Raw genomic sequence first — 10,241 nt, forward strand, 5'->3', positions numbered from 1 at the left:
ACAAGTGGATTACTTATAAATGATATTAGTGATCATCTACCAGTATTTTTGGTTTATGACTGCCACTTTTGGAAAGAGCGGCCAAAAACAAATCTTTTCTAGAAGCATCAGGTGACTTTCTTTCAAAAGTTTTAATATCATAATTCTCTTGTTGCTCCAGGGGACTGGTTATGATAGACCACCCTGTTTCTCTGTAATTCATAGTCAAATCTGTGTACCGTAATTCAGCCTGTGAATTCATAAATTAAGCTTGCTTTCAACATGGTCCAGTGTTTACTGCAAAATCTTGAGACTGTGAATATTCTACTTTCCAAATCATTTATTGTCATAGACTTCCACTGTATTGATGCCGAGGACTCTCTAAGCATCAGCTAATATTGTTTTATCTCCTTAAACAGGTGGGCCAGGATTGGTAGATCCTTGCGAAAAGAAGCCTGTGGACACACTAATGCCTATGGGGGAGCAACAGAGAGAGGATATTACCTCAAGTGCCCAAGTACAAGCTCTTGAATTATACATAAACTATCAAGCTGATTGAGACTTGACAAAATTAGATTGAACAATGCTTCAGGTGGTGAATATTTTAAATCAGAGAAATGCTTAGAAAAACAGATAAACCAAACTTCATAGTTAAATATAAGAAAGGAAGTGAATTTAGATTTTAATGATTTTCTTCAGTGCCAGTGGTCACTGTCTCTTGTACCTTTACAATATCATTAATTATAACCATCTGTTAATTGGCATCAAGATGTTACATTAACATCCAATGTGAATTTGTGTGGGGTTTTTTTTGTTCATTTTTTTCAGGTCTTTTAGAATGATTTGTGTAAATCTTTTAGTTGGATCTCTTCATAAATACAAAATGCCCTCAAGTGGAAGGTTTTCTGTGGCTGTCTTAGCTTATGGAGTAATTTTCAAATGTTCTTTATTTATTTCTATACAGTTTGCTCTGAGGTTGCTGGCATTTCGTCAGATCCATAAAGTTCTGGGTATGGACCCTCTGCCGCAGATGAATGCTCGTTTCAACATCCGCAACAGTCGCAAGCGTCGCCGTGACAACAGTGATGGGACAGACAGCTTCGAGGGTGAAGGCAAGAAAGACAAGAAGGATTATGATAGTTTCTAAACATCACCATTATTAATAAAAGGCGTTCTAAATACTAAAATGTACTAACATGCTGTATGCGCTTTCTCCTGTGTACTACTGGCTTCTTTTCTTTTTGTAACCACATGTATACATGGGTAATTGCAGTTAATTTGTCTACTGTTTTAGTTGTAGATTTCTTTGTAGAAAGTTGTTCAGACCTTTCTGTGTTATATAAAGCTGTTTTTACCTAGTGTGCTTCTTAAATTGAAGTGTTGGTAAAAGTGGCTTCACAAGTTGCTGCTCTAGTTTCAGCCATGTTCTGTCTGAATTTAAGTTTTGGGGGTAGGTGAGATTATTGAATCAAAATGGAGCTAGTCTCATCTGTACTGTGGAACAAGAGGAAAAGCAATTATAAATGTCAATGCCTTCATCTGTATAGCTGCATTTCAGTGCTAATCTTTTATTTGTGAAGCATTTATTTGACCAACAGTTTTTTTTTTTTTTTTATATTAAGTACTATGCTTAATGCAGTTGATGTTTGATGCTGTGGTGTTATGTGTCAGTGTTAACCTACACTTAAAGTAAGAGACCTGTGGGGCATTGCACAATGATTCCGAAGAACTTTAACTGTTGATAGATCTTTGTTAGTAATGAAGTTAAGAAAAGACCAGGCTCAATGATAAATTAGATGGAACATTGTGGGTGTGGGGTATGAATGTTAACACTATGTAATAATTCTACTTGTGTGGTGTAGAAGATAATTATTTAAGAATGTAATTATGTAAGATTGTTAACACTCTGTTGTAATTTTTTAGTATATTACTTGTGTGGTGTAGAAGAGAATTATTTATGTAGAGATACTGCTTGCAAACCAATGATGGTAAGATGATGCCATGGGGTAGGACTGGATAAGTCTAACTTCTTCCTACTCCGTTCAAGCATGTACTAGGTATAAGCAAATTGATAATGCATTTGTGGATATGTGTGAAATTATGTGTGTTGACATGTTTGAAAGAATAAATCAAATCAAAATCAACAATCTCCATACAAAAACTAAAACCAGCAGTGAAACGTCTCTATTCACAGTTAATATTCAATCACTGTCTCAATGTGGATCAGCTTTTACTGTACATCTGTGCCATAGACCTATGTTGCTGTTCAAAAACAATTAAAAACACATCAGTCAAAAATGCTGCTGCACTGGATGGCATACTTCTTCATTAGCAAACCCCAGACCCGAGCATGAGGAGCTAGTGAAACATAAACAAAGCAGAGAACTTGTGCAGTTGACTCTGACTAATGCTAACTTCAGGAAAATATGGCCGCTCAGAGCTTGGGGGTTTGTAATGAAAATACATGTCACCCAAGCCAGCGGTGTGGTTCCCTGGTGTATTGTTAATTGTTTCTGAATAAGAAAGGAGATCTATCCACAGACAAACAAGCTAATCCAGGACAGACAGCTTTCAGGCATTAACCATGAGTAAAGGCAATACATTGTTAGTTTTAGTGCCTGTATGAAGATTTATGAAAACACTATTGATAAAGAAAATGGTCAGCCTTATCCATTAAGTAGTCCATGTGTAAAGCAGAGACATTTGGGTTGAGAGAGTGTGTTTGTACAAGTTCAATGGGTTATCATTAAAAAGAGACTGAAAGAGAGGTTTTTATCTGTCTTTGTCTCATAATGGAACATATAAGATAAATATGCAGAGTGTGTGCTTGTCTTTCCTACCTTTTCTGACCCAGGCTGGCGTGTGTGCTTGGTGTGTCACAGTGTAACACGAGTGATGTTTCCCTTTGACCAGCTCATCCCATAGAATAATGTCTGCTGAATCTGAGTCCATCCTCAGGCTGAGTCTCTCAAACAGAGAGATCTGGGCTGAGTTAAAATATACAGCACTGACCTGAGATAGCACACACACAAGCAGATAGATCAGTGGCACTGATGAGGACATGAAGGCACTTGGCTCTGCTGTGCCTCCCTCCTACTTCTCTTTATTATTCTTTCTGACTTATATTTCTTTTCTGTTCTCATTCTTTTCATCACCTGTCCTCCAACGTCACCTATGGAGAGGATGGCCCGGTCTGGGTTAGTGGGGTCCACCCAGTAGTCTAGACACCAGGGAGTAAACTTCAAACCCTTGAGTAGAGAGGAAATGCTGTGTTATATTCCATATCCACTGACACCTTTCTCTGGATATATTTACTTTATTTGCTCAGTGAGAGTACAAACGTAGTGGCAAATGATTAGAATATATATTGTTATACAGAATATTGTCCTTTATTTCAGAAGAGGACTGCAGCTATAGCTGTTACCTGGAGTTTATACTTGCAGCTGAAGTCTTTAGACAGTGTGTCATAAAAACACAACTCCTTACTTGTAAATGACACAGCTATCTGAGAAAAAGAAGATTAATGAAACAGAAAAACAGGCAGCTAAGCAGTGATTAAACTCATCAATATGATGTAATAATGTTTTGACAACATCCTTGACAAACTGAACTAAAACCTCTTCATGTGTGTTACACAACTGGATCAAATCTGTCACCCTTAAATCAATAGTTTAACAAATGCTGTTGTGTGTCCCCATGAACAGACATGGCACTGATAGGGTCATTCCACAGAAACTGTTCATTTTGTGTGCCCAACATTTAAAAGCAAAAACAAGACGGCATAAAATTGTCATTATTGTTTTCAGCGGCTGAAGACATTCAACTGTGCTTGTTAGCATGAATAACAACAAATAAAACTGAATAATAAAGTTGCACTTGTTTTTAATGGTTTTCAGTTATAGTCATTTTTTCATGTCTGTTCTGACCATTTCTCACATTCATGTGCAGTAACACACAATGAATACTGGAAAATATGTTTTATTGCTGGTAACGTATCCTTCTTGCTCTGAAATAAAAAATTTTATCTTTGATTATGATAAAAAAAAAATCTTAAAATTCCAAGGTCCAAACTACATTTTTCATGGAATGACTCAGTAATCAATGAGCTGACTGACTGATCAGCTGTTAGTTATGACACTTTCAACCTTGTGGATGTTGTGCAGCAGCACCATGTCTGTGACCCACAGGTCTTTGGGTGCCACTGTGCTGTTCTGCAGCTGATATGTGTGCAGAAGGGACATGCCCTCTTCATCCCGCAGCCCCACTGCTCCTCCTTTACTCACGGTCAGATACTGACCTGAGCTCTGCAGGTACAACACCTGGGGAGACCAGAGGACAAATATGTGAAACAGCAGCTTTAAAGCATTTTTAATGGAGTTTTTAACATTTTAACATGATGTTAATTAGTAAAAAGGTTGGTATAGCTTTTAAAATGAAACTCAAAACATTTCATCTATCTTGTATTTCCCCTCCTAGCTGACTGCTCTATAGCCATAAAACTACACTAGAATAACCCCATTAAAAATGAGCTGCTCCCTAAATCGTTTAGTGTTTGGATTCAAGTGACTAGAAATGAGCAGGGCCATGTTCTCCTGTGCTAAAACCAATAAAAACAAAGAGGATTAATGAATGATAAGATTTTATTGGCTGAAAAAACTAAACTGGGAGCTACAGGAAAAAAAAGCTGGATCTGACTGTGTGATGAGAGAGAGACATCAAATATCTTTAATGAAAGAAAATGTTTATTAGTACTTTATTTGTCATTTTATTTAGTGTTTCATAAACATATTCATTAGTGCAGCTTTAAGCATATGCCTTGCTTTACTGATAGAAGTTAGAGTTTGCTATGAGACATTAGTCTGTCTGATCTAAGCCATAGTAGTTAAAGCCTTCCAGGCACTTGCAAAACAACTGACACAACATTCTGATGTTTTGACATTCTCAGGATTGAAAGATTAAAGTGGTGAGCCATCACTTTATCCACAGCAGTAGGCACTTTATACCCACTGCTTCATTTACATATTAATTGATAGATGTTGAACTTAAAGGAGTCCAGAGCCATTTATCTCAAAAGAGGTGTGCCATTTTGATGAGCAAGACCCTAATACTTTTGAGCATTTCCTCACTCAGTGTTTAATAATGTGAAATTCTATCCACTCAGCAGGTCTGGACTCTCCAGTTAGTCAATGTCAAAGTGTTTTCCAGATAACATGCTGCAATGGATCATGTGTTTAAAATAGGGAATATTCCCTAACCTTCATAGCATAGAGGTCAGTGACCTTTTACCTTTTGAACTGGGTCTCGATGTGGACAGGTCAGGGTGCGTGGTGGCTTCCAGCAAGGCACACTACTGGTCCTGCTGTTTTTTATTTTATCAGAAAGTTCCTGCAGTAGAAAGGAACACAGGCCTCCCCAGTCAACACGTCCTTCTTCCTTCATGGCATCAACATCCAGAAGTAGGCCGTGGTTGTCCTGAGTGGCAGCCACACTGTCGAACAGGAGGCCATATTCCTCCCTGGAGCCGCGACCTACTGAAGACCAAGCCAGGTTGATGAATTCGGTTCTGGATAAATAGCGAGATGCCCCGGAGGAGTCCTGGACAGGATTATGAGACACTGCACATGTCAGCACACAGATGAGCATCTTGTGCTGCAGACTGCTCTAGTGTTTGTAAAGCATTTCTTATGAGACCTAGGGGTGTAGTACTATAGGATGATACTCTCAGGTACAGCATAAATTACACCTTTCTTCTGTAAGGGGGTCCCATGTGAATTAAAGGTACTATAATATGAAGCTATTAATAAACTGACTTACTTACCAGGAAAAGGCTCTGTAGCTTTCTATAGTCCTCAGCGTTCATCCTGCTTTCAAGCTGCACCACCTCCCTCCTTGTTTCCATAGTGAAAGCTCAAATTTGTCAATCAATCACCTTCCTATCAGTCAAGGTCAGGAAGGTAAAGCATGTGTATGTAGGTCTGTGCTGAAGACTCACAGTCAGACAATAGATTCCCAACATTTCTAGGTGGTACATGATGAAACATGATGTTCTCTGCTCCCATGTGTGTTTCATGGTGGAGTGTCATGTCATCACAATCATACAGTGGAGTCACAGCAGCAAGAAACTTCTTTTGCTGGCTCTTTTCAGTCTATCCCAACATGCCTGTGTTGAACGGCAAAGATCTTTCATTTTCAACAAAAATTTCCCCCTAGCACAGTGGATTTTGAAGGGGGGCGAACAGGTCCCCAAATTAGGTTTCAAGGAGGCAACAGGCTGCCAAAGCATGTCAACTCTCTGTTAAGTCAAGTAATGTGAAATAAAAGATGTCAGGTAGATGAGCAGCATGAATAATAGCATGCATAAAAGGTAGGATTGGCCTGTACTGTGCTTTAAAGGTGCCTTTGAGGTCTACGAGAAAAATGTGAAATGATGAAAACACTACAAACGCACACACACACACACACACACACACACACACACACAGGGCAGCAGAGGACAGAAAACAATCTGTTTCCTTTTTAGCTTGACATAAACATTTATGAGACCTATTCATTGGAAGTGGCAACAAACTGAGCTGAGATTTAGGGTGTGTAATTAAAGCAAACATCCATGATTTGTTGAAGCTATTATCTGTTTAATAATGATGATTTGTTATGATACTTTCTCAACCTTTTATTTAGATCATTGACAACAAATAGTCCGCAACAGATACGTTTATGCTACAGTAATAAATGAAAAGAATTGTGAATACGTTGGGGACAGTTTGTTTATGAGTGTGATAACTTTTTAATCAACCTCATTCTGGTTTTTATTTTGTAGCAAGCAGTCTTTATGTGATTACTTGGGCACACTTTCTTAAAACAAACACAAAAATTAGCCCATAGTTTTAGCTGATGCATTATAAATATTGTTGTACAATTCTTTTAAGTGCTGAGAGAACTGCTTTCAGTTGTGTAATATGATAGAGAAAATTTAGAGACTGTTCATTGTTTGAAATACTTGGGTGTAATAATGAATTATAATGGTTCATTTAAGTCTGCTATCCAGGAGCAGTATAATCAAGCCTCTAGACCTATGTTTGCTGTTATGAGTAAATGCAAAACACTTTACTGGTAGACATCAGGCTGAATCTTCTTGATAGGTTATCAATACCAGTTATGTTAGACACATGTGAAGTATGGGGATTTGAAAAGGTCAATGCATTGGAAAAATTACATATGAAGTTTCTTAAACATACTTTAAAAGTTAAAATGTCAACCTGTAATAATTTAGCTTATGGTGAGATGCTATAGTTAAAAAGAGACTTACTGGTTTTTGGGGTGGGCTGTTAGGAGGTAAAGTCAAACTGCTTGTATTTTAACAGACTCTGCAATAAAGTTTATGATGGATTGATTGAATAAAATGAATGAATGAATGAAATGTTTCAAGACAGTTCAATAGAAAAACAACAAATGTAGTATAGTGCTGTCAAATCCATTGGCAAACAAAACCCACTTACCAGAGTTGCCTCTCGTGTTCATTGATGGCCGCTTGAGGTACTGTCAGTGCTCTCAAAATTGTCACAGCTGGATTTCAACCTAGGATTTATTACAGTTAGAGTATCACCAAATGCAGTCAAACTGTCTCAGTGCTAGGCTGTAACTGCATAATATTAGGCTGGCAACATCACTGTTAAGTTATATGTACCTCTCAAGTGTACATCAATCACCTGAAACATAATGACCACCTGTCTAATACTGTGTACATAGAAGTCAGTGCAGCGATTGGTAGGCATTTCGCTCTGCAGCTCACTGTGCACCTTCTGTGAATCTGTTTGCTTCCATAGTTCTAGTGTCAGGAAGAACACGAATGTGTCGACCATTCAGCGAAAAACTTTTGTAAAAAGGAGTGAAAACTTTGGTCATGAGGAAAAATAAGACACTTCTTTAGACAAATTCAACAGCCTCCCCACTCCAGCTGTGATATCACCACTATAACCGCTTCTCTTCATATAGACCAGTGTACAGTATCTCATTTCAGCCATTTAAACAAAGATTCTAACTAAATGGAATCTTTTGAAAAGGATGAATGAAATTTAAAAGTTTAATCTACAGTAGGTCAATATCATCATCAGTGAGCCTTGAGCGTCAATGACCCTGTCGCCGGTTCACTGCTTGTTCTTCCTTAGACACTGTTGGTAGGTACTGACCACTGCAGACCAAGAACACCCAACAAGACCTGCAGTCTGGGAGATGCTCTGACCCAGTTTGGCTCTTGTCAAATTCACTCAGATCCTTATGGTTGCCTGTTTATCCTGCTTCTAACACACCAACTTTGAGGACTGAGTGCTCACTTGCTACCTAAAATACCCCACACACCAACTGTCAGTGGTCACAATGATCAGTGTAAACATTTGCGTCAAGCAGCATTCCATACAGTTAAGTAAATCAATTCAAACTTACCAAGGTGTTTAATTTCATCCTCAGTCCACAGCACACTGCCTCAGAGTCCCTATACTTTTAAGACGCTGAAACATGTTTTTTCTTTAAATCCATGACATTTCAAACAAATCCTCAGCCTATAGCTGGTTTGTCTTGGCCAGAAGAGGCTCAGCTGGTTTCAGGAGCCCGAGCTTAGTGTGCAGAGGTTTGTCCAAGCCAGCGATGCCTGAGGAGTAATCACCACTAACAGCCCTGCAACGCACACACCCACAAAGAGTTAAGTAACTGCCCCCCAACTAGCCCAGGCAGTGGCAGAGGCCACACACACTTACACACAAGTCTTTGCTTTTATTATCCGTCACTCTCAAAGAGTCAAGCTAAGTTTCCTGGCAACCAAGTACTCAAAAAGAGTTGTGTTTGTGTGTCTGGGCCCTATCGTTTGTATGTACCACAGTGTGTGTGTGTTCCTTCTATTCACAGATTAGGCACTGGAGAGAAGATAATCTGTTGGAGAAACAATTACTCTCTATGCAGACACACACCATAGCTACAGCAATGCAGTTCACAAAAACATTAGTATTCTATTGCCACTCATAATAGTGAAACAACTAAAAGAAACTGATGTGAACCCGAACACAGATAATACATAGCGCTTTATGGTGCTATCCAAATGCCTTTGAGAGGGCAGCTTCTGGGCCAGTTGTAGCTACACACACACACACACTCAACAAAGGAAGACAAAAGTCTCTTCGGGATCTGTTAAACTGAAACAAATAGACTGCCTGTATGAGTGCAAGCATGAATACCCACAAAAGCTTTACATCCAGTCCAGATATTATCATTTCCCTTTCTCCCTGCTGCTTCAGTGACCACAGCCAATTGCTGCGTGAGACTTAATGGCCTGGAATAACTTGAATTAGCTGATTATGGCAGTCATCAACAGTGACAGGATCAGAAAATTAGGTCTCAGCAATTTCAATAATAGAGCTTTAAAAATTAACACTAGCACAATTGGATTACAGTGGTGCAAGTAGGAACCAGTACAGAGCCCAGAATAGCGCACCACAAATCCACCATGGAAAATCCACTCATACAAGAAGAAGAATGAAGTTGTTGGAATGGGAAATTAGGATGAATCTTAGCTCTGGAAGGAAAGAGGTGCAGTCAAAAAAAAAAAAAAGAGACAGCAAGAACAACTCGGCAGGAACGGAGCACTTTCATACAACAATGCAATTCTGAAGGAAGACCCAGTTTTGAAAATCCTTCCCAAATGCTAGAACTCATTTACTAGCAATAAACACCACATATTCGTGACTCTTGTTTAAAGAACTGATTTGAAAAAATATCTGGTCCCTTTATTTCAGATTTGGTTGAAGAAACAATGTCATGGCCACAAAGAGTGAAAACAAAAAAAAAAAATATATTCATCAAATATTTTTGTGTAAAGGTTACAATGTGACCTCCATTTCAATTTTCTGCTTCAAATTCCTTGACATCTACATAGCTGTAGAAATGTTTTAAGCCCATTAGTCTAGCATCTAGAGACAAGTGACAAATGAAAGGAGAAACGAAGTGTCTCAGGAAGGTGCTGGGCCACCAGAACAGCTTCAGTGCACTTTGGCATTGATTCAACAAGTATCTGGATTCTACTGAACACGGTTCTTCCAAAAGGTATTCCCTCATTTGGGGTTTTTAAGATGGTGGTCATCAAACCAATCAGTGACCCCTCGTGCCCTATGGACAGGTGCGCTGTCATCCCGGAAGGAACCAAACATTTATTCTGCTCCTTCCTTTAATTTGTCTGTCACTTTATGGGGAAACAAGAGAAATACGCCAGTGAACAA

The 10,241-nt window shown here is 38.8% G+C and overlaps 2 protein-coding genes across 5 annotated transcripts in view; one reads left to right on the plus strand and one right to left on the minus strand.

The window, feature by feature from the left end:
• Window positions 1-8,784, minus strand: part of LOC109960353 (WD repeat-containing protein 49) — a 34,161-nt gene extending 25,377 nt beyond the window's left edge. The window contains exons 1-9 of one of the 4 annotated variants that reach the window (XM_020600393.1): window positions 8,419-8,780; window positions 7,476-7,554; window positions 7,286-7,343; window positions 5,798-5,912; window positions 5,266-5,574; window positions 4,125-4,298; window positions 3,404-3,484; window positions 3,135-3,227; window positions 2,820-2,991 (exon numbers count right to left, since the gene is read on the minus strand). In XM_020600393.1, coding sequence (XP_020456049.1) covers window positions 2,820-2,991; window positions 3,135-3,227; window positions 3,404-3,484; window positions 4,125-4,298; window positions 5,266-5,574; window positions 5,798-5,878 — 910 coding nt within the window. In that variant the 5' untranslated portion in view covers window positions 5,879-5,912; window positions 7,286-7,343; window positions 7,476-7,554; window positions 8,419-8,780. Of the gene's footprint in view, window positions 1-2,819; window positions 2,992-3,134; window positions 3,228-3,403; window positions 3,485-4,124; window positions 4,299-5,265; window positions 5,575-5,797; window positions 7,555-8,418 lie in introns of all 4 variants that reach the window. The other 3 variants (XM_020600392.1, XM_020600391.1, XR_002274982.1) reach the window with 3 other exon arrangements.
• Window positions 176-1,741, plus strand: LOC109960354 (zinc finger RNA-binding protein-like). Its single transcript, XM_020600394.1, has 2 exons — window positions 176-496; window positions 944-1,741. The coding sequence occupies exons 1-2, from the start codon at window positions 449-451 to the stop codon at window positions 1,124-1,126; spliced, it is 231 nt and encodes a 76-aa protein (XP_020456050.1). The 5' UTR covers window positions 176-448; the 3' UTR covers window positions 1,127-1,741.
• Window positions 8,785-10,241: the final 1,457 nt, after the last annotated feature.

The sequence above is a fragment of the Monopterus albus genome, unplaced genomic scaffold (genome assembly GCF_001952655.1).
Source record: "Monopterus albus unplaced genomic scaffold, M_albus_1.0 scaffold46.1, whole genome shotgun sequence".
NCBI classification, from domain to species: domain Eukaryota; kingdom Metazoa; phylum Chordata; class Actinopteri; order Synbranchiformes; family Synbranchidae; genus Monopterus; species Monopterus albus.

Coding starts and splice junctions, on each gene's coding strand:
- LOC109960354 (XM_020600394.1), top strand. CDS start 449: ATGCCTATGGGGGAGCAACAGAGAGAGGATATTACCTCAAGTGCCCAA. Junction 497..943: donor ATATTACCTCAAGTGCCCAA/GTACAAGCTCTT, acceptor ATTTCTATACAG/TTTGCTCTGAGGTTGCTGGC.